Source organism: Excalfactoria chinensis, chromosome 2 (assembly GCF_039878825.1).
Source record: "Excalfactoria chinensis isolate bCotChi1 chromosome 2, bCotChi1.hap2, whole genome shotgun sequence".
NCBI lineage: Eukaryota > Metazoa > Chordata > Aves > Galliformes > Phasianidae > Excalfactoria > Excalfactoria chinensis.
The window spans coordinates 24,465,416-24,490,635 of NC_092826.1; the positions used below are offsets into that span (position 1 = coordinate 24,465,416).

At 37.9% G+C, this 25,220-nt stretch overlaps 1 protein-coding gene across 2 annotated transcripts in view; it reads left to right on the top strand.

Moving 5' to 3' along the window:
- Window positions 1–16,436: 16,436 nt before the first annotated feature.
- The window catches only part of MMP16 (matrix metallopeptidase 16), a 163,647-nt gene continuing 154,863 nt past the window's right edge, over window positions 16,437–25,220 (top strand). Inside the window, exon 1 of one of the 2 annotated variants that reach the window (XM_072330185.1) lies at window positions 16,437–16,880. In XM_072330185.1, the coding sequence (XP_072186286.1) occupies window positions 16,873–16,880 (8 nt within the window). In that variant the 5' untranslated portion in view covers window positions 16,437–16,872. The remainder of the gene's footprint in view (window positions 16,881–25,220) is intronic. The other variant, XM_072330184.1, reaches the window with a different exon arrangement.

A 25,220-nucleotide genomic window follows, 5' to 3' on the forward strand; every position in this document is an offset into this window, starting at 1 on the left:
TGTGTTCTTCCCAGTCTAGAGTAAACAGAAATACTCAGACACCAACTTCCTATGTCCTTCCTTATTCACTTAACATATTTTAATCAACTGGAATATTGTCATTTCAGTTAGCTTAGCAATGTTATTGCCCTCTAGTGGATATATTTATTTGCAGTCATATAAAAAATCCTGAATACAATTTGAAAAACGTGTACTCAATAACGGATATAGAAAATATATTTTGATTGAAAAATAACCCTTGAATTAGTTTTTGGTAGTTATGTGTAGATGATTATAAAGTGTAAATTATATTTTAAGACAGAAAACTTTTTCTATTGCATTAAACAACGAATAAAGTCTATTGAAACAACGGTTCAACATATGCGTAGCAATGGCATCAGTCAAGCAAGTGATGCTATTTTAGAAGGCCTAGACCATATAATCAGGCTGAGTGCCTGACCATGTGGTATATGTATGAATCGATCTTTATAATTCCCAGTCTTTATTCATGTTTCACTGTAGTATCAATGATTTGTTAAATTTCAGAAAATTGGCAGCATGTCAAAATTGTATGGCTTCTCTTGGGGGCACGCAGAATCCAAACTAATGGTAAGCAAAAAGAAAATATTGTCAGAAGGAATTACAGAATCATCAGGGAAGCTTGCAAAAACAAAACAAAACAAAACAAAAAAAAAAAAAAAACAAAACAAAAAAAAACAACCCACACTTTTTTGAATCACAATATAAAGACTAACAATTAAAGGACTGATCTAGTAAGGATAGTTAAGGAGAACTAATAAGTAGATAGACTTTAAAAAGAACTACTATGTTAAATACTTAACTCATTGACTTCTAAGAGCATCATTTAATAAACCTCATTTGTCCTTATGAACTGCACTGATGCCCTTCAAATATGTGTGAATGGAGCCTTTATACCCAAAATGGATAATATTTTATATATTTTAATTTGGAACAGGAATCAGTGAATGGCTTGTTGTGATGTGTCTGGTTTTTTTATGAAATACAGACTAATGTGAGTAAGATGTGGCTACATAAATATCATTAATACAAAAGTTGTACCAATTCTAATATTAACAAAATTTGGTTGTTTAATCTGTTTTAAACATGTAGTTGGTGTTGTTTTCATGTTCAGACTCCACAAAGAAGACTTATTTCGTACAATAAGGGCTAACATAAATATTTATTAAATGATTCATTATTGTCTAAACCATGTCTTGACATATAGTGGGGTTGAAAGCTTGACTGAGAGAGACAGATTACTGTGAATTTCACTGCTTATATTGTAAAGTGAATGGGATTACTTTGGGTTTACCCTGCTGGTCCCTGAGTGTACTAACAGGTTTTAACTACCCCAAGCAGCCTTATATGGAGCTTCACTTACTTTCTCTGTCTACAGGTGTTGCAGTTTCATTTAGGCTCATTCCTAGACACCCAGACCTGCCCTGAGTTATGCTGTAACTGACCATGAGCCTAGATCTATCTTCTGCTGTCCTGCTTTGTGGGGTTCCGGTATAGACCTTGCACCCATGCTGCATAATGTGCCATAATAAAAGGCTGCATATGTGGTTATCTCCATGCTTATACAAAACATCAAAATATCCCTATTATTAACTCAGAGTCAAAAGTGCTACATAATGGATACCAGGAAGAATAAAAATATATGCTGCTCAAGAAGTTGTCCAAGAAATTTCTCCTAGTAGAAGAGGTACAGAAGAGAAACTTGGAAATACAGTGAAGTATAAAGGCAAATATTCAATACGCTGAGTGAACTCAAACCCCTGGGCTATAATTAAATTACAGGTAACCCTTTGGAATTCATTAGAGCCAGGATTTCACCATTTTTTCTCAGGAGATAAAAAACATTTTCTGCCTGTTATGGTTTAGACCCCAAAGGCAGCTCAGCACTGTATGACCACTTGCTCCCTCTCTCCAGGTGGGATAAAGGAAATAATCAAAAAGGTAAAAGAGCAGAAACTCATGGGATGAGATACAGACTGTTTAAGAAAGCAAAATCTGTGTGTACTAGCCAAGCGAAACAGGGAATTCATTTGCTACTTCTCACTGGAAGGCAGCTGTTCAGCCACTTCCAGAAAAACAATACCTATCACACTTTAAAGTTACTTGGGAAGATAAATTCCATCACCCTGAGTGTTTCCCCCTTCCTCCTTCTATACTCCAGCTCTCATGGCTGAGCATGATGCCATATGGTATGGGATCTCCCTTTGGCCAGTCTGGGTCACTGCATGGGCTGAATCCTCTCCCAGCTTCTTCTGCATTCCCAGGCTTCTCACCGGTAGGGCAGCACAAGAATCAAGAGTTTTTTGTTTTGTGTAGGCACTGCTCTGCAGCCACTAAAACCTTGTGTGCTGTTACAAAAAATCCAAAACACAACACCTTATGAGACTCTAAAATGAAAATTAGATGCATTCCAGTCCAAATGACTATACTATTGATGCATTCCAATCCAAATGACTATACAATTTTCCTCACATGAATGTCAGGCTTGGAAAGAAACACCAGTTCATTTTGAGGAGAGAATGATGCAACTCGATCCAAAGATATCCCTTCCCTTCCCTTTGTTTTATTTAACATTTTCCTAGATATTTTTGCATTGTTTCAACATATTCCTGTCAATCTACAAACTGAAAATCTTTTCTCCCTATTCAGTCAAGTGGCAATGAAGTCATAGAGTTATATTTCCTTATCTCATCCTATTACTTCATTGCTTCTTCCTCAGATGGTGACAATCATGATGTTCTCACACAGTATCATATTTCCCTCTTAGATGCAACAATATCTCCTCCTTAGTACATACAATCAATCTCTTGTCAACAACTGAAAAGAATACTCCCTGATTTAGCTTAGCTCATAATTTTATATCACTATTTTTTTCTCTTGTTTATGTATTTCTCTGTTCTGTTTTTTTTCTTGTTTGTGTATTTCTCTGTTCTGGTTTTTCTTTGTTAAGGAGTGACATGAAAGTGGTCTTCACATGGATGACAGAAGCACAGCCTACTACTCTGAACAGAGAAGAGACTGGATCTTCTGTTCACATGCACAAAAGGTAGGAATACCTTAAAAAAAACAAAACAAAACAAAAAAAAACAAACAGCAAAACCCAAAACAACAACAACAAAAAAAATTAGAAATATCTTAATACAAAAACAAGCAAAAAAAAAAAAAAAAAAAAAAAAAAAAAAAAAGAAGGGGGGGATCAGGCAGAGCCATTAACAGGAAATGATGAAAGAAATTATGTCCAAAAAGGTTAAAAGTTTTATCTTATTCTTCATGTCTTAAAAATCAGAGAAAATTCCAGTGACAGGCAAAATGTTAAATGTTATAAATGACTTTAGAATAGCCCTATGCAAATGGAAGAAAGATCTGAAGATTTTTCTCCTACACCTGCATTCATCGGAGGGTTGTTTCTCAACTGGTACTTTTTCAAGCAGGAACAATCACAGATTCTTTAAACAAAATGGATGAATACAATAGGAAGAGAACAGAGACATGTGAAATAGTATTATATTCCCACACACTCCAACAGAATTGTATGTAAAAACCTTCAATTGAACCCCAGGAATAAAGCCTGTGGAGCTGCTTCAGCTTAATTCTAGATAGTAGTAGGAAGAGAGGCAATAAATACTAAAGAACTAAAGAATGGCATTAGTATGCCCAGACGTTTTAAAAGGGAAAAAACAGCCTCTAGGATATTTTTTGTCATTTTCTGTTTACCTGAAGCTGATGAAGTTTACAGTTGCAAAGTACTGGAATAGTCTAAATTAGTTTTTGTTTGCAGGTGCAAGACTCATCTTCCTGAAACATTATCCAACATTTACTTTGAACAAACTATTTTTTAAAAGTATCTAACTAAATAAACATGATCCTGCACACTAATTCTAGTTTGCTAGAATATTCATAGACAAACAAAATCAAGAAATACAATACCAAAGCGAATTCATTAAAAAAATTAAATGAATATTTACAGAAATAATTCCCTGCATTCATTAGCTTATCTTAATGAAAATTGCTTGCATAAAGAGCAGGTTACTCAACACAAGGTCATGTCCTTGCATACCTCACTTTATTTGTTGTTCTAAACAGTACTGGTCTCATACTTTGTTTTTCTTTGCCTTACTGACTATTGCCCTACTCAAGCTACAGGTTTTCAGCTATACAGGTTGTTCACAAGGCGCTACACGCTCAGAGCTGTTATTTCTTCTTCCCTGTCTTCATTACTGAAACTAAGTAAATAGTCTTCTTAGCTATGGACCTTTACACTGTATAGGAAATAACTTCTTAAGACAAAGGACAAGCAGAAGAGTAACATGGTGAGCAATATTACTATTCATTTTGAAACTAACCATTTATAGCTGCATTAATAGCAGGGTGGTCTTCTGTAATGTGAATCAAAGCTTGAAAGTCTATATTTTTCCTCCTCCAACTCAGACAACTATTAGTGGGGAAACAAAACAAAACAAGAGGCTATCCTTCTCTTGTACCAGAAACACTTTATTTAAACTAGTTATCTTATTCATCGTACAGTGCAGGGAAAATGATCTAGGAAATGCTTTTAATCAAGCCTTTGGGATCAGTGTTTTTTAACAGTTCAGCATCTTTAATTTCTATCTTCAGAAATGTACTAAGGTGACTTAAAAATTGGTACAGTCTGATTATTGTCATCTGCATAGGGTCTAGACAACTTTATCCTTTTCCCATCTGTAGAGGAAAGTTTGGAGAGTGTACAGATAACTATTATGGTAAGCTATGGGTTTCAGAAAATGAGATCACTTCCCAAACCTATGTATGCTGCAGTTACATTACAATCATATTACTGTCATTGTCTTCTCAGAATGGCAAGCTCATAACAAGGAAGTATGTACAAGCAAGTATATTTTTAATTGCTAAATGAAATGCTTTCAGTTCTGAGAGCAGAAGAAAAATTTATCATCTGTCAGCAAAAACAAGGGGAGAGAATACTAGTGCTTCAAAGTGTAGTCCCATTAGTCAGCACACTAATGTGTTCCACAGCAGCTCACAAAACTTCCCATAAAGTGAGGATTTTTCCTGTGTTTTAGGGGAAGCAGGGAGAGTGGGGGGGGGAAGAAGAAGAAGAAGCTCTAATCTCTAACACAGAATTTCAGTGCACTAACTGGAGAAAATTCCTTAAGAAATGTGGAATGTGTTGGCAAACCATGTAAACATTACAATTTAAAAGGGAAAAAGGAACTATATGGTGTGATTAGGAAAAAGACTTTAAATTTCTTAAATATTTGTAAAATACTATAATAGAAAAGTGTCCTTATTTCACACCAGAACACTTATTGATACAGAAACAAACTTATTAGACTAATGATCTAAGTACCATGGATTTTACATTTGCCTGAAATTCATACCATAGAATCATAGAATCACAAGGTTGGAAAGGACCTACAAGATCATCTAGTCCAACCTTCCTCCCATTACCATACTTACAGAAAAACCACTAAATTATATCTCCTCGCTCTCTATCCAAATGCCTCTTAAACACTGCCAGGGATGGCGACTCCACCACCCCCTGGGCAGGCCATTCCAGTGCCTGATCATTCTCTGAGAGAAAAAGTTCCTTCTTATGTCCAGTCTAAACTTCATCATCATTGTGGCCATTTCCTCAGGTCCTGTTTGTTGCCTGGGAGAAGAAGCCAAGCCCCTCCTCATCACAGCCTCCCTTCAGGAAGTTGTAGAGTGCAATGAGGTCTCCCCTGAGCCTCCTCTTTTCCAGGCTAAACAATCCCAGCTCAATGAGCTGCTTCTCATAAGACTTGTGCTCTAGACCCCTCACAAGTTTTGTTGCCCTTCTCTGGACACGTTTCAGGTCCTCAATGTCTTTCTTGTAGTGAGGAGCCCAAAACTGAACACAATACTCGAGATGCAGCCTAACTAGAGCTGAGTACAGAGGAATGATTACCTCTCTGCTCCTGATGGCCACATTATTTCTTATACAGGCCACGATGCTGTTGGTCTTCTTGACCACCTGGGCACACTGTCGGCTCATGTTCAGCCAAACATCAACCAGCACCCCCAGGTCTTTTTCCTCTTGACATTCATCTAGCCATTCAGCACCAAGCCTATAGCGCTGCATGGGGTTATTGTGGCCAAAGTGCAGGATCTGGCACTTGGCCTTGTTGAACCTCATCCCATTAACCTCATCCCAGCGATTCAGCCTATCCAGATCCCTCTGGAGTGCCTCCCTACCCTCAGGCAGAGGGTATATAAATAATATATATATACATAAATATATATATATATATATATATATAAATAGAGGCCAAACCAACATGTAATGTTCAAAGCCTCTTTCATCACACATACATTAGTCTGTTGCATGCTAGTAATGCTAGTAATGCTAGTAATGCTAGTAATGCTAGTAATGCTAGTAATGCTAGTAAAGATTTTGGCTGTATTGTGTTACAAAAAGTATTTAGGTCAAATATATATTTCCTGAAACTGATGTGTCAGTGATAAAATTTATCAGTTCCTTTGAAAATATCAGTTTACAGCGTATTAGAATAAGCGCCCATCTGCATGTGGGAAATATATCTATCTACACATTTTCAGAACTATATTCTTAAGGATATTATTCTTAATTCACATTTATTTTCAGAACACTGCAATGTTTTGCATGAGCATAGCTTCATAAGTCATCTGATTATTATTTATGTTCATTATGAACATACACTTACAGATGTATTTGAATTTTCATCTTAATGTAAAATTAGCTATTTTCATTTGACTATTGATCACTTATGTGATGTGAATATAAATCTCTGTATATATTTATAATGTAACCCTTACATTTTACTTTCAGAATGTTCCTATGACAACCTTTGCTCAGAACTGTATCTAAGTTAAACTACGAAGCTTAAAGTCAAAACACTGAAAAGAAAAACAAGTGGATGTATCTGATCATCACTGAAGTAAAATATTAAGCATAAATGGGCTAAAGGTAAATGCAGAAAATTCCAACTTAATTGTTTTATGAACTCTAATATCCAAGTTGCAATAACAATAAAGAACAAACTAGCTCACTTCTTTGGCTAATAAAAAATGATAAATTTACAGATTTGTTGCTCCAGGTGGAATAGTTTTGGTACACTGTAACTTGTTCAAATGATTAGCAAGAAAATTTCTTTTATGTGATCTAACATCCATAAAATATTAATCCATATGTATGTACATGCTCTCATAAGCACAGCACGCATATCTACTTATACTGATATTTTTTTACATTCTAAAGATGTATAAACATAATGTGCATGAATACAAGTATCTCTATGGGCTTCTTTGTCCCAGAACTTCACCTTTCCCTCTGATTTCTAACAGCTTTCTTGATGGCAATAATGAAAAATTAGAGATAATATTCCCTACAGTAAAGAATTTGGAATTCTGGCTTGCTTACTTTGTCTCTAATACACATATGCATTCTCACAGAACAGCCTTAGTATGAATTTCACAAAGAAAAAAAATGTACCTATTCCTAATGATGCTATTGTCATCCTCTATCCTCCAGAAATGTTCCCCATTCTAACAAACAAGGAAATGTTCCAGCAAAATGTGATAAAATTTCTTAACAATATATTTTCAGTTGCCCTTGGGTCAGTGAAAGCTGATGGCTACAAAGATTGCTAAAGGCCTCACATCTCATAAAAGTACACTCACTACATGTACGAGGTGGCTTTTCACTACAAATGTCTGAATAAAATAACAGTGGTAATAATACTAAATAATAGGAACAGGATAATAACAGGCTTTTAAAGCAGTTAATAAACTGGGCCACTGCAGCATCAGTCAATTTCATGTAAACACAGGAAAAATCAGGTGATGAGTAAGCAACTAAATAAATAGCAATAAATGCGCTTTTAAAAAATAATTATCAATATTAGTAAACCTCAGTAATTTTTTTTTGTTTGTTTTTTTGTTTTTTTGTTTACCTTTCACTTTTACTTTAGTCCTTTTTACCACAGAGCAATGAAACAGATGAAGTGTAAGTCTGGCATTTTCATATACGCTTATGGGCATAGAGACTTGTCCAGTTCTCATAAAAAGTTATGAGATTTAAGTGTTCAGATCTGTTAGGTGGCCTTGAAATTTCAACCTGCAAGTATGAACAATATTTAGAAGACTTTCCTAAGCTAAAGGTCTAAGTATAAGTCTTCCTCTTCTTCAGTTATGCATGAGTAAGAACATTTGTTTGGGATCTCTACTGGGAGTTCCCTTAATGATATGGAAATACTGTACAGACAGCACTTGTGCTTTTATGAGGCGTCTTGCTATACAGAAGATAACAGAAAGTAAAATCGAGAAGACCAAAAAAATCCCAGAAGGAAGACAGTGGAAAGATATAAAAATCTTTATGTCTTAGACTAAGTAATACTAAATATATAAATACATTAGAATATGTAAATATAATGGATTTCTTTAAGACAGTATAAAGCACTACAAGTTCTACAGTTGTGTTTGGGATCACACATGGTACAGAGCAAAACTGTAGAGAAGTGGTGTTACAGAAATCTTCAGTAGTATTCTTGTGACTTTTCTGCTGATTTAGAAGTTACACAGATCACAACAAATTGAATCAATCAGACTCTCTAAAAGACCACAGTATATGCAACCACTGCCAATTTCACCTTTACCAGTAGCCATGTCCAACCAGACATTTCAAGGGTAGTAACCTCCAAATGTGTTTCCCCACTGTATCTCTCCATCTTTTTCCTTTATCTTAATTTTGCCTTGATATAGCACTAGAAAGATAACGAAATTAAATCTATTTTTCTATCTCTATTCTACACAAATATATAATTCAATCATATATTCAGACATGTTTGAATTGTACCTCCCCTTTGAAAACGCTACAATAATATTGCAGCAGGAGGACACCAGAGTTGAAGAAACTTCCTACTCTTCTCCCTGGTAACCACATCTACACCAGCACCTTCACCCTTACAATATCACATTTTATGCAGTTTTTCAAATTGAAAATTTCTCTTTCTAAGAGGAATCTAAGGACATGACTGACACATGAATAGCAAAGAGCAGGCAAAGCCATAAAACTTGGCTGATGAAAAATGCTATCAGGCAAAATTCAATTTATGCTTAATTGCTTTAAAATAATTCCCTATCCTCTCATTCCAAGACAAATGTAAATCATAAATCAACAGTGAGCTTAAGAAGAAACTGTTAACATTTAGAAATACACTGTGTTAAAAACAGAGGAATTGAACATAGTTTAATCAGAGGATTTGGGGCAAAAGAAAACTGAGTCATGTTCAAAATTATATTCCCCAATGGACAAGTAAAACTGTAAGTATGGAGCAACAAAATGCCATAAATATGTAACATATTTTCATATACTATGTCTGCCCTTCCATTCAAAGAATTTGTTTTCCAGTTCTTACCTTTTCTTTGTCTTTTCCACTTATTCACTTCAGGTTTTGTGGGTTTGTAAAAACACACTTATGCCTCAACATTTCCACTCTTAGAAGCAGCATTTATATAATTGTTAGATGTTGTTTATTAGCCCATCAGCACACAAACTGCAAAACTGAAATTGCAAGCAGGACTTTAATACCTGTCTCAAGAGAATAAGCATTATTCTATAGAATCCATTGATCTGACCATTTCCCAAGAGAGGAAAAAAGAACCAACTATAGAAAAAAGACCTAAAATGGTTGGCAACAAAAATGGGAGGAAATCATGTAACTGGGGAAATATAAACACACAGAAATGGAATCATCTGTGTGACTTTTCCTAGCTCTGACTGTATCTGACAGGTATCTGCCACTTTGGATGACAGATATTGCAGAATAGTGTAATAAGTAAGTTTAACCTTGGGTGAAACCTCTTGTTGCAGTCTGGTCTCCTATGTTTTCAAGCAAGCTCTTTAAAAATACATTTTCTATTGTAAATACTGTTTTCTCTTGACAAGCAGAATGCAGTCTTTTTCCCCACAAACTGCTCTTCCCGATCCAAAATGTTATATAATAATGCTATAGACTAAAATGACCTTTGGGGGGGGTCACATGTATCTGTTTTAACCCAGGCTGATGTCGAATTTCTAGATTGCTTACAGCAGTAAAAAGCCTGGGAAAATTTCCCTTTTAAGATCCAATTTAATATGTACCTATGTAGCGCCTTGTGTTTAAGTTATGGAAGCTACCAAGTAACTAGATCTTGAGATACAGCTGAAACACAGTATTAATGAAGGACATTTGTTGGTTTCTTTCTTGACCAAATTCTTCAGTAACTCCTAAACTCCTTAGAAGCCATTGGCTAAAGCACTGTAATTTCTCAGAACTCCTTACACCTTTCATCTCTAATTTGTCTGACTCATCTGTTACTACACTGCATTATTTATTTCTATTGTGTTTATCATGTTCCTTCCTTAGCTTTTAAAAGTATCAGTATTCTATACAGGTCACATTGTAAAATGAAATTGATAATACTCAATACAAATTGTTCAGATCTTACAACAGTCACCAGACTGCCATTCTGACATTACGGTAAACTTGCTGAGTAATCAGCAGAACAGACCAAAAAATAGCTGGGCTACTCACAAGCCTTTTAGGATGAAGTATGTATGTTGGGAAATTGCTGACTGACTTGATGCTTAAACAGGCCTTCCTTGCCATGGAGATTGAGCCAAAAATCAGAAAGCATGGAGAGAATGCATTAGGAGTGTGAGGGAAAACAGCAGTATGAAAGCTGTTATAAAATAGAGAAAATAAAGTTTGACATCAAAACTTACATAAAGCAAATAAGTAAGGAGCTGTCTGCTTCGGTGCATTTTTCAGATACATTGTTCACTAACCCCACACTAACTCACATTACTAAAAATGCTTTCATGAAGATTTTATTATTGAAAAAGATATTACTTTTATTGTTATTGTGTAGTTCATGATGTTTTTCTTAGAAGAATCATTTTTCTTTAACACTATCTTCTTTGTCTTTAAAATGTCCTTCTCTCAGTCTTCAGCTGCAGAATTATATGTTCTATACCTATTTCTCTTGGTGATCTCTTCTACTTTCAAGAGATTAGGAGATACTGCTTTAGTTGCTGAAATTGATGTCACCACACAGAGCAAAATAACTGAAAGCCTGACAAATGCCTCACAAAAGAGATTTTACACTTAAAATAGCTCCCTGACACAGGGAAGTCATATTGCAGACTAGGTTACGATGCTTAGGTTAGATTAACTCACTTTGTAACTCCCTGAACAAGCAACAGAACCTAATATGAATTGACTCTGCTTTGTGCAGACAGTTGGACCTGAATACTTACAGGGGCCATCTTATGCCTAAATTATTCCATGACATTATGATCCTATTAGAATTGGAAGTCCAACTTATGGTTATACTATTTTTGTACTTTCAGACTTCTTTCCTCTCTGACTTCACTGGCTTCTGTTGGAAAATTGCAGCCAAAATATCCTGAATTATTACTGAATTAGCAAAGTGCACGATAGGATAAGACTTCTACTTCCTGACTACACAGGCTTATGCATGCAATGAAACTTGTGCAAGTAAAGAACCATAGCAATCTGAAAACAAGGCAATGCAATCATGGTCCCTGCAACAATACATATTAAATGCAATAAGCTTGTTTACTTCATGTACTGTGGGATCTTTCAAACAGTCAAGATTATCTGTGAAAAGCTCATTCCATAAGAAAAAGGCCAAGTGTTTAGAAAATCTTTTCCAATCTTATCCACAAGGGTGGACAGTGATAGGACAAGCGAGAATGGTTTTAAACTGAGATAGGAGGTTTAGGTTGGATATTAGAAGTTTTCCACTCAAAGAGTGGTAACACACTGGAACAGGTTGTCCAAAGAGGGCATTCAAGGCCAGGCTGGATGTGGCTCTGGGCAGCATGGTCTGAGGGTTGGCAACCCTGCACATAGCAAGGGGTTGAAACTCAATGATTTTTGATGTCCTTTTCAGACCAGTCTATTCTCTGATTCTATAATCATTCTGTGATAATCTTGCCCTAGTCATAGCAGTCCATAGATATGCAAGATGAGCGAAGTCTACCCTCAGTTGTTGCAGTTCATTACATGTTGCAATGAAACTGCTGGTTTATAATATTCCAACTAGTGCTACCAGTAGCACCACAAAATGCAGAAAGTTTGACACGTATTATTATTATTATTATTATTATTATTATTATTTTAAGTTATCATATGAATTTCTATTCAGAATGGCATAGACAATAAAGCAAAAGATTTTTGCCCTGTGTTCAGGGGTGGATATGAGAGTTTTTAATGATGCTTATGTCTGCTTCTAGTAATCACTCTATCCACTGTGAAGCTGTGAATATAGTCATCCATAAAATATATAATCTGCGGAGTCAAAGAAACCGAGCTAATAAGTGAGTTGATTGGGAGCAGAGGAAAAAGATCTTGTCTTTCAAAACGGCTAAAAGTTACAGAACTAGATGTTTTTAACTAAATGTCAGTTTTTCAGTGATGCTGAATATTTAAAGAAATAGCTCAAATTTCCTTGCAGTTGCATTTTTCTCCTTCCTTCTCCTTTTTTATTTTTTTTTCCATTTTTTTTTTCTTTCAACTTTGTTGCTCTTTTCTGCCTTTTCTTCAATATCTCGCATCCACCCATATACAGATATCTATAAACAAGCTCCCTGTATGGCGTTTTAAAATACTTTTATCTCTCCCAAGCTTCTCGAATGACCAAGAGGCTGTGATATTACTCCTGTATACTCCTGTCCACAGTTTTCTCATAAATATTCAGGGTTCTTTCCCTTCACTGCTGGTGCTTCTTCCCTCACATAAGTATTCCTGAATGATATTTTTCACTTCGAAGATATTCTTTGTCCTTCATACACCTCATCTCTTTCTGTGGCACTCAAATCCACACTTTGCTGCTCTTGTTCCTTGTCAGTCTCTTTCTTTACCTGTGTGGTACCTCTATCTTTCTCACACACACACAAATACTTGTGTGGTTTTGTTCTTGGTTGTTCTATTCATACAATTGTTTCTTTCCTCTTCAAATGGATACAGTGTAAAGGAAGGAGGTAGTCATATTCAAGGCCCCATGCTTTTCATAACAAATAGTCACAGCAGCACTGACAGGGAAGATGAATGAAATTCCAGTTAAAGGAACATATCTATTTCTATTTCAGTTTCCAATTCTTTGTATTATGCTAACAGCAAACCCTCAAAAAATACAGCAGCAAATACAGAACAAGAGCTCGCTGAAAGTGCAAATGAGAATGCCTATTAGGAGAAGAGGGAAATCAAATGGACAGTATAAGCACTTCTTATCAACTAGCTACTAATTCATAAAGTAAACAATTATCAGTTATTAATCCATACAGTAATACCTCAGTAATAAACAATTATTAGTTCACAGAGTAAGAAAAGGAAAGAAACTACTGGTATACTAGAAGAAAAATTACTACATCACACAATTCAATTTATTATAAATCCACTACACTGAGAATAGAGGATATAGATGGAATATTCTTGCTTATAAAACCTCTGAATTACAAATATTTCACATTCATACCACTGGGTAGTCAGTTCCAAATGTAGGAACTACCTACCTATTTTAGAAAGTTTTATCTAACACTGCATTTGAACTTCCAGGATAATTTAGTTCCTTCATTTTTCTTCCTTCATCCTAAATACAAAAATAATAGTAAATATTTTTATTTTTTTGTCCTTCTCGCAACAAGGTTTTCCATATAAATAGACTCTTTATCCTGATTTTCTCTGACTGAAGATATGGTGTTATTTCAAATACTCTACATCTTATTTTTTAAATGCTGTTTTCCCTTGGCCTCTTTAGTTTGAGACCAAACACAGCTGGTTTCAGCAGTTCCTAGCAGAAAAATCACCTGTATGGTCATGGCACTTAATAATATGCTCCAAAATGAAGTTGCATTGTCTCCTTCCCTCCTTCCCTCCTTCCCTCCTTCCCTCCTTCCCTCCTTCCTTCCCTCCTTCCCTCCTTCCCTCCTTCCCTCCTTCCTTCCTTCCTTCCTTCCTTCCTTCCTTCCTTCCTTCCTTCCTTCCTTCCTTCCTTCCTTCCTTCCTTCCTTCCTTCCTTCCTTCCTTCCTTCCTTCCTTCCTTCCTTCCTTCCTTCCTTCCTTCCTTCCTTCCTTCCTTCCTTCCTTCCTTCCTTCCTTCCTTCCTTCTTTTTTTTTTTCTTTTTTTTCCCCCCTCCAATTGTAGCATGTTGCTGACTCATATTTATGGTCCATTACATCCTTCAGACTCTTCTCTGATATGATTCAATTTTACCAGTATCATACTTTCTGATTTTTCTTCCCAAACTTAATTTGCATTTTTCAGTATTAAGTTTCTTCCTGGTAGGTTCAAGACATTAATTTGTTAGGATCATTTTGACTTCCGATACTGGCTGCTAAGTGCCAAGAGGTCCTTCTAGCTCATTTCCAGTTTTCTGTTTCATGATTCCATCACCCCCTCCACTGATAATCTAAAGGACAGACAACATCTTTCAGATCAGGTTCTGGTGGATGAAAAGCTGGATGTGAGAGAGCAGCGTGCGTTTGCAGTCTGGATGGCCAAGTGTATCCTGGGCTGCACCAAAAGAGAGGTAGCCAGCAGGGAGGGGGAGGTGATTTACTATTCCCTTATGAGGTCCCATCTGGAGTGCTGTGGCCAGGTCTAGGTCCTCCAGCACAAGAAGGATGCAAAGCTGTTGGAGCAGGTCCAGAAAAGGTCCACGAATATGACTGGAGGATTGGAGCACCTCTTGTATGAATAAAGGTTGAGGGAAATGAGCTTGTTCATCCTGGAGAAGGCTCCAGGGAGACTTTCTAGTTTTCCAGCACTTGGAAGGAACTTATGAGCAGGAGGAGGACCAATTTTTCACATGGTCTTAGTGACAGAACTAAGGGGAAATGACTTTAAAGTAAAAGAGAAGAAATTTAGGTTGAATGTTAGGAAGAAATTCTTTGCTTTGAGGGTGGTGAGACATGGACTAAGCTGCCCAGAGATGTTACAGATGCCTCATCCCCAGAGGAAGGCCAGGTTGGACAGAGCCCTGGGCAGCCTGATCTGGTGGGTAGCAACTCCATCCATGGCATAGGGTTGGAGCAGGGTGGAGATAAGGTCCCTTCCAAAATAAGCTATTCTATGTTTCTGTGATCAAGCAATCAACATGAAAAAAAGTATACTCCTTAAGGAATTTCACTACTTTTAGCTAGGCAGAACATGACTTCCCCAGAGATAACTGCCTTACTTTTGTGATACCAAAATATGGAGAAACTACTACATCCCCTCATCCTGCTACTAGGTGTTATCAATATTCTGTACATTTAACTCAACTTGTATGTGGTTTAGTTCTGCCATTAACCTCAACTATCCATAAAAGGACAATTGTCTGTAGTGAAATCTTCCATCTCCAAGTAGTTTCACATCATGACCTAGTAAGTATTTTTGTATCTGCTTTGATAATTAAAGAAATACTGTAGATTTTTAAGTCTTGGAATCTTTTAAAATTATTTTTTTTCCTTTTTCCTTTTTTTTTTTTTTTTTTAATTTGTCAATACATACATGAACAAGATGTTACTGCAATAGTTTGCCTCACTAACACTGTGCACTATTCCACCTTCTTTGACTGAAAAGCACCACTATCAAACTAACAAAGGGCTCCACAAAATGTCCGGTTAGCAATAAAAATCACAACAGATGTTTATCCACTTAGAGCAGAAAGCACTTTTGTTTCCCCTTAAACACACGATTCTCTATTTGTGCACGTTTAAATAGATTTCGAATCAACTCGTCGCACAGATTGTTTTGACTGACTCACTTACATCACTTAAGTGCACCATCATTACTCCACCCTCCCTAAAGTTTGCCAGCAGCGATTCTGCACGTTCCTCCGAGCTACAAAGAGTACGAATCACACCGGGCCCAGCACTGCCCGCTCCTCAGGGTGGGCTCAGCCCCGCAGAGGGTCTGGGAGGCTCCCGTCGGGCTGAGAGGCGCCAGGAAGCCGTTCTTGCGGCTGCTTCGGTGCGTTCCGTGAGGAAGAATCGAGCGCTCCGCCCGAGATGCCGGCAGCGACAAGGACCGACTGAGCGAGTCGAGCCACGCAGAGGCAGCGCGGCAGGGCCGCCTGGCGGACCCACTGCCTTTAAGGTGCCGGCCAGGAGGCCGGAGGGGCGGAGCCACGGAGATGGCGGCTGAACGTTCTGGAGAGGAGGGGAGCGGCGAGGGGCGAGCCGAGCCGAGCCGAGCCGAGCCGAGCCGAGCCGAGCCGAGCCGAGCCGAGCCGAGCCGAGCCGAGCCGAGCCGAGCCGAGCCGAGCCGGCGACTGGCTGGCCAGCCGGCCAGCCCGCCCGGCCTTCCCCGCGAAGAAGCAGAGAAGCAGAGTGGGAGGAGGAAGAGGAGGGGGAGGAGGCTGAAGAGGAGGAGGAGGAGGAGGAGGAGAGAGGGCACGGGAGGCGGTTGCTGCTGCTGGGCAGAGGAGCCGTGTAGGAGCTGCGGCTGCACTCGGACGCCACATTCCCTCCTGACGGGACTGGCGGTGAGGATGAGCGAGAGCTGAGCCCGCTGTCGCCGCCCGATCTGGGAAGTGTCTGGTCCTCCTCCTCCTCCCCTGTTGTGGGTGAACCTGCGCTACGGGCTCCTCATCGACACGGGAGGGGGCTGGTTTGTTTGTGTGTCTGTTTAAGGAAAAGAGAGAGAGAGAGAGAGACCTTCCATCCATTGAAGCACAGTTCACTATGATCGTACTCGCACTCAGCACTGGAAGCCCGTTGGATTTCGTGTCTCAATCCAGGGTGTTTTTCTTGCAAACCTGCCTTTGGATTTTATGTACTACAGTGTGCAAAGCGGAGCAGTATTTCAATGTGGAGGTAAGAGCAGCCTGTGCGTGTTTGCGAGCGTGCGCTTCCTCCTCTCCCTTTCCCCCATCCCTTTTCCGTATCCCCTAAATGAAATAAAGCAGCCAGCCATGTCAGCCAGCATCCAGGGCACACGGCTGTGCTGGCTTCCGTTCCCGCAGCCGGCAGAGCGCTCCCTCCCCGCCCGAGGGATGCGTTTCGGTGGGAGATCCCTCCCGGCCCTGCCTCCCAGCCCTCTCCCGTGGGAGATGGGAAACCTCATCCCGGGCACTGGGAGGAACTGGGGAGCAGCTCGGGGAAGTCTCAGAAACGCAGGATACCGCTGTAGTGCTGAGTTTTCCCCACCCTTCTTTCTTTCGTTCTTTTTTTTTTCTTTCTTTTTTAAATTTCTATTATTATTATTATTATTATATTTCTGAAAGAAGGATGAATGCTATGGGGACAGGAGGAAAGAAACTTGAAATTGTGGGCACGTTTCTTTGTGGCCAAGTATTCAGCAAAATAAGAGCATTTCCCATTTAAATCTAACACAAAGAGTTGCCACTGGAAACGGTGAAACAAATGCAATAAAGGTGCAACTATAACAAAAAAGTTAGGGTGTGTGGAGGACCAGGAAATACATTGCTTTCTAAGTGAAAAAGCAGGTTAGAACACAGGGAACCTAGATGGGGCAGACCCTAAGAGTTTACAAACACAGTGTGAATTCAGTGAACATCCGTTTCCAGTCACTCTTCTGTCCAGTCTCAGTTTTCCAGTTTGGTATTTTTTACATAACTGGACCTATTAAGTAATGATCTTTTGCTGTCTTTATCTTACTACCACATCTTCTTTCCCTTTTTATTTCCTTTCTGTCACTCGTTCTGTAGTGAGCCCTTCTTCCTCATCTTTCTCATTGTGATGTGTTTCCCTCTTTCCCCAGCTATTCTATTTCATCTTTCCTGTTATGCATTTCTCTACATGTGCTCTTTCAACTTCACAAGCATTTTATCACTTTTCTGTTAGATCTGTTTTCCTTTTCTTACTTCTGTCCTGCTCCGTCTACCCCACTCCAAACTTTCTGCTGCACCCATACATCACCCTCACCCATTCCTGTTTCTCATCTCTCTCATCTGATGTTTTCACAATGCTTTCTCTCACACAAATGAAGCCTGTGCCTTTTTATAATGTCTTGCACATACGCACACTGGCTTGCTTTATGTTGAGCTCCTTTCTTGCTCAGTGACACTCATTCTTGTTACTGTGGCAAGTCTGCTTCCGCAGTTGCTTCTCCGTCCCTTTCAGTCTGAAGTCCTTACCTCTCCCTCTGCCTTATGTATGATCATCTCAAACATAACAAAAAATCACTTTTTCTTTCCTTCTCTTCTTTCATTCCATACTTTATGCTGATATTTTCCCAAGCCATGTACAGTTCTCCTTTCTGCTTATTAACGCACAACCTCAGCTTGTATCTAGAAAGTATAGTCATTTACTCAGTCATTAAGAACTCTCCTGATTGTAAATCCTGCATTTATTTAGTCCGCCATCTACACTCTAGTCACTCTTTCTCATTCCTTATCACAAATAAATGCACATCTTTGCTTCTGTTTCATTGAAAGCTCCTCAGGGCAGGACTTGTGTCTTCTTATATGTTTATGAAATGTGCTGAGTTTGGTTTGAAGGCCAGTTGCAAGACTTATGATAGAAATATAAAAGTTGCAAATTTAATAGCGCATGGTAAAGTTTTATCCTTTTGCTCCTGTCCTCAGCTGCCTTCTTTACTGATGAGCAGAGGGAAGCCGCGTGGAAGAGAGGAAGTTGCTCCCTGTAGCTTCCCCAGTCTTCACAGGCTGGCCCCCTGCAGGGTATAGGGAAGAAATTCCAGCAACAGAACTTTCTCCTCCCACAGTAGTCTGCTTTGCTGGCATCTGGCTCTGCTGGAGAGACGGGCAGCAGATGGAGCTAGTGTGGGAGGAGAAAAAGATTGGTTTAGTCAAGTGGAATAGGAACAGGAGGCCAACTCCAGTCAGGGGGAGGTTTTGTGAGGAAAGAAGGGAAATGGTTTCATTTTTGCCACCTCTTCCATATGGAAAACAGCACATTATGAGGGTGAAAGACAATACCAAGACTCAAAAACACTGTTGAGTGGAATGAAGCAGTCTGTGTGACAAGAGCATATATTTCTTCTGTTTGAAATATGCCTCTTGCTCCTATGTCTTCATATGCCAACTCTCCTGGTTTCTTTTCATATTACAGTCTTTGTTCCATGGATTGCTGGTAGCCAGATAAGTGTTCTGGTTCTGGGCAATTTCTCTAGTATTCAAGAGTCATCCTGTGGGACTCTTCGCTAGGTCACCATTTTTGATCACTCTCTGTGACATAATCCTGTCTAGACAGTCTTGAGATTTGTCCCAGAACAACCATTCTCATTTTTACACTGTTGGGATAGCACTGAAAATGCAGCTTCCTTTTGTTGAGAGCAGCAAAACTACTAAAAAAAACCATGGGAAATTTGAGGCAAAAGTGTTGGCAGTAGCACTGTATGTATTGTACAGTACTCCCTGTCAGCACGAGTGCAGTATTATGTGATAGTACATTGTGTAAATGTATGACAAACATTTCTAGTGGCAACAGGAATAAATGCATAGAGTTCATAAAGAAGTGATATGTATTTAGATGAATTAAATGTCACTGAACAAATACTTAGAGTGGTTGGAAAGGATATTTTGTTATTGTTTCTAAATACAGTACAAATAATACCTGTTGAACATTATAAAATGCAGAGTCCTTTATTTCCTCTTACTGTTCTGTCTCAGTTATCTGTATACCTGATTGATAGGAAACATTTGTGTAGCAGTTTTGAGCTTTTGTTTGTTTCAGTGCAGGTTTGTTGGGCTATGCACCTGAACAATTCTTAGGAGATACTACTGCAGCTCAAAGATATTACATAAAAATGCCCTTTAAAAGAAAAGCACAAAGCTCAAGTTTACAAGTCCGTGTGAACATGGCTAATCCTTCTTTGTGATTTTATTGTCTCTCTGTAAAATTTCTTTTAACCAAAGATCTACATGGATGAAATCCTCAAGCTTTCACTTATAGCTGCATTATCAATTCTGAAGTGTATTCATGTATGTAGTATTCATATATGTGATAGACATGGCTGAGTAGGAATCAGGCCATGGAGTACAAGACTTGGGAGGGGCACACCTTACACTGGGAGACTGTGGTAAAGCTGAATGAGAGGTGATTGTGAATGGATAGCTCAAGTGATCATGATGAAGCTTAAGATTTGCATACTCTTGTGTGTTGAAGGATTTTAGCATTAATTATCAAAGTTCACTGTTTGCCATTAGCAATTTGATGAAACTTGTCTTTCGATGTCATGATAAAAATGAGCATGTTGTTAGCTCCCTATCCTCAGTGCTGAACTATTGCTCCAAAACCATAACATCAGTGAGTAATTGCAATAATGGAAGAATATGTTTATGGATGTCAAGTTTTTTTCTATTTTTTTCTGCTTTGTTAAACGATTTCCATATGCTAAGAGGAGAAAATATCCATCAATGAAACAGTGAATGGAATAATAGTTATTAAAACAAACATTTAAATAATAAAATTGAAACAAGTGAAAACAAGATAGTTTGTTGCTGCAATTTGATACATGGTGATATTCTGAGCCAACTGAGGATTTTTATTTATTTATTTATTTTTCTCAGAGATTCTCTCTGTAGTATTAATAACTCATGCTGTTAGGTAATAATTCCTTTGTGTTACTGGGAATGTCAACATATGATCTTTCACTGTATAGATATTTTTATGTTTTCCTAAAGCCAACATTGCTGTACTGTTTGAGCTGGTATTAACCTAAAAGTTCATCTTCGGACTATAAAGTACTCCATACAAAAGTTAGAAAGTAATGTTACCATAAATAAAGGGAAAAATGGCTACTGAAACACTACTACCTTGGTCAGAAGTTATCATGGTTCTAGAATAAGATTCCTATTGGATTATAATACTGGGTATTCTTATTTCTGAGAGCAGCTGTATCAGCTGGGTGTGTGTACAAAGACTGTTGACTGAATAAATGTATTTAGAATCAGAACAAATTTCATTCACAGTGTCTGTGATTTGGTAAACACTTTGAAGTATGCTTCATCATCTCTCTTCTTAAGCAGACAGTTAAGCTATGCTTTTTTTTTTTTTTTTTTTTTTTCTAATGCAAAATATATAGAGCTGAATCCATAGGGGAGATCTTAAAATGTGTCTTGTTTTAGTGTGGACACTTATTTAAAGCAATGATCTCCTTTACTTCCTCCCATGTGAAAAATAAATTGTGAAAAAAATACAGTAGAATCAAAACTTCAGGAAAATACAGTTGATTTCCTCCATGGCAATAAATAGCTGAGAACCCCATTGTTTTCATTATTAATAAACTTTACATTTAGCATCGAGCTCCTCTTGAGTGGAAATGCGTGACCTTTTCTTCCATATGCTCTGGCCTTTTAAGCTTGAAAACAGTACGGTTCTTCATCTGGAAACTGAAAAGGATTAAACTTCAAATATCACCTTGACACACTTATCAGCTAGTGGCCTTGGTTAACAGGTTTGCAAACACAACACTGTTTTTTTTTGTAACTTTTTAAAATGCAAGCTCAAGAATTAATATGGAGAAGCAATTAATGTGGTTTTGATTTAAATAGTGCCATATGTCCTAAAAAGTGTCTTCTGCATTCTTTTAGATGCAGACAATATGCGTGATCCTCAGTTAAGTTCTGAGTTTTGCCATTGAATGCTTTTGTACTACAAAAGGCAAATAGCAACTGTATGAAAAGCAGACTCTAATTTGATATTCAGAAATAAATGTGGAGGCTACTAATTAGCAGAATACATTCTCTGCTATAATTTAAACAATTTATTTTTACAAAAATTACAGTAGATCATTTTTTTCTGTTAAGGAATACGAGATATTTTATGTTTTGAAGGTTACAAGGAACCTTACAGATTATTTAGTCTGCATTTTCTTCAAATACATCTTGAAAAAATGGTCCCCATTCCAAAGAGTTCACCAATGGCCTAGTATGTTATACCTTAGATGCAACACAGTTTTTTTTTATATATAGAACTCTAGTTCCTCTTATATTCCTATTGCAAATTTCTCACTTAGTGTTTGAGCATCACAGCTATTAGTGGGTCTCATTTTTACTAAAGAAATAAAGCAAATAAACAAGAAGGTTTATGTAACTGCCTCATTTAGTGCAAAGTAAGCATACAAAAAAGTATATTCCTAATCTTTTCTGACATGAGATCATACTAAAATAAAGACAGACTTTATTAGCCCAACAAAAAGCCCTGAACAAGCCCAAGCATTTTGCTCTTCCATTACTTAGAAGATATCCTACAATGGAACAGTGTACGTTTGCGTTCCCATTCATTGTTTCTTCAGAGTGGGTGCACCATCATCTTTAACTGATTTAAGATTTACACTGCTCTTTGTCAGTTTTATTTGAATTCATTTTAAAGGTCAGTGCTTGCTCCAGGCTCCTCTCATGCACTCAGCAAGACTGAATTGTAAGAGTTAGTAAAGAGAGAATGTGGTATTATATAGATTAAAAACAACTTTAAGCTGCGTTTGGTCTCAGTATTTTAAATTCTTTCTCATCCTTTTGCTTTCCTGCATGACTGTGGAACTAAAACCTAAATGACTTAATCTTGATACTTTCTGAAGATCCTTAAATCAACAATATAAGTTTTTAAATTACACTCATTAAACTGTTTGAGGCTTCTCACCTTCCTGTTCCAGATTTCAGTTTACTGTCTAACCTGTTTGCTGTCCTCAAACCATACTACTGACCATAATATGAAGAAACAGGTTGAATCTGTTTAATTTGTTAACTGTGATATGTCAAATGACAGATTTGGTTTCGTTTTGCATGAGGAGGACCAGGATTAGTGCTGCAAACATGATTTTACTTGGCACAGAAAGGGATTTGAAAAATAATTATGATTAGAGCTTTATCTTTTAAAGAGAGGTCATGCTATTTGGAACCTTTATTTATTTGTTGCCTGGCAACTGTTCATTCATGTTCCTGCTTATCATCATTCATTATAAGCATCTTTGTTGTACAGTAAGAGCAATTAAGTGGTAACAACTTCTTTCTGTGATGAATTAAAATTGACAGAAATTACAGAGATAGAAATATAATATTTCTGTAGTTTTACTTATTAACTGAAACTGCTGGTATAATGCTTGTATATTAACAGCTGTTTTATACTAGGTGAGGAGTTATCTGCACTTCAGCTGTGATTATAATACTCCTGGCATACCTTTTATGGTATTACAGCACATAATTGACATAGGGGCTCGAGCACGTTTTTGTCATGCTTAAACTCTGTTAATTTCAAGATCAAGACATCAGGATATGAGGAAACTTATCTCCTGTTGATTCTACTGCAAAGCATTAGGCAGCCTAAACCAAAGTGATAAGGCTAGAGCCCAACATTTAAAAAGGGGTTGAAAAATCAGAGATTAAAATCTGCTGTGATGGGGCCATCCTGAAGTAATAAGCCCCGACAATTCTATAGAACATTAAAGTAGCTTCCTTCTTTCTCTCTATAGAAAACAGCGGTTTTTATTACACTATGTGAAAACACATTCATAAAGCATATGATTTGATGATTGTTTTGTGACTCTAGATGACAGATATTTTGCCTTTTTTGTTAGTTCTTTATTGATCATATTTTGATTGAATACAAGGGTCAGTCGTGGGCTCCTCACTACAAGAAAGACATTGAGGACCTGAAACGTGTCCAGAGAAGGGCAACAAAGCTTGTGAGGGGCCTGGAGCACAAACCTTATGAGGAGCAGCTCAGGGAGCTGGGATTTTTTAACATGGAGAAGAGGAGGCTCAGGGGGGACCTCATTGCACTCTACAACTTCCTGAAGGGAGGTTGTGATGAGGAGGGGCTTGTCTTCTCCCAGGCAACAAACAGGACCCGAGGAAATGACCACAAGTTGTATCAGACAAGGTTTAGACTGGACATAAGAAGGAACTTTTTTTCTCAGAGAGTGGTCAGGCACTGGAATGACCTGCCCAGGGGGTGGTGGAGTCGCCATCCCTGGCAGTGTTCAAGAGGCATCTGGACAGGGAGCTAGAAGATATAGTTTAGTGTTTTTTTTATGTAGGTATGGTAAAGGGAGGACGGTTGGACTAGATGATCTTGTAGGTCCTTTCCAACCCTGTCATTCTATGATTCTATGAATAGCTGTGCAGAATGGAGCAACTGTGCTGCAGTTTATTCAAAGAAGATGTTTGTATGCATTGGGAGCGATACTGGGACAATTTCCCTGTGGCTGCATCTTGAGGGAATGTCTGACACTCTAGGGACAGGGTAGAAGGTGCTTTGTTTCTCTGTTGCTACTGCTTGGTCTGCAAGTGGCTTTGCTTCTCCCTCTGGGAGCTGTGCCCTCCACTTTGAGCCTCTAATTGTATTGACTCACCAGTACTGTTCATACCAGGCTGTGGATATGGGGGACAAAGTAGCTGCTGTAATACAAATTGGTATGGATTTTCATCAGCTTTTCCTGCTCACATAATGTCTGTGGTACATGAAGCTGATGTTCTGCATTTTTACATTTGAGAAACAATTGAACTGTTTTTGTAGTTGTATAGATCATTTGGAAAGAAATGCTAAGCTCAGAATATTTTTAATTGTATTTTTCCACATGATCTTGTAGAGACACAGTCTTTTCATTTAATTGATCTTGTTTGTTTTTGCTGACAAGTCTCCACTTACACACGTGAAATGCAGGTTGGCAGGGGGGAGACTTTTTTTTTCAGAAAGTTATCAGCTCAAAGACAGAGGGAAAATAGATAGCAAAACATAAGATCAAACATCCTTTTCACTGGGAAGGAGTGTGCTTCCCTTAAATGTGACAATAGATTTTTATGAAACGTACCTAAGAGGAAATTGCTTCCTTCTTGTACTATATCCGGATCTGAAGGTGATGATCTTGTCAGACTTTTTGTTCTTACCTCAGACTTTGCTTGCGTGATGTCCTTCTAGGAAATTGCTTTGACCCACTGTCTTCACAGAGCAACTGACAGATTGTGTTTGTCTATACACTGTGTTTTACACGCTGTGCAGAATGGTAGCAATGTATTAAATTACAAATGAAATAAATGATCTATCTCCCACACAGTAAAGCTAATTGTTATTGCTAGCAATAATAGTTTTATATTGCTTAATTTACAGCAGGATTTTGATCTTGGAAAGTGAGACTTGTTTTCTCTTTGGCTTTTTGTACAAATAATTATATATATGTTAGATATCTATGTATATATGAATAAAATAATAATTAAAAAACAAACAAGCAAA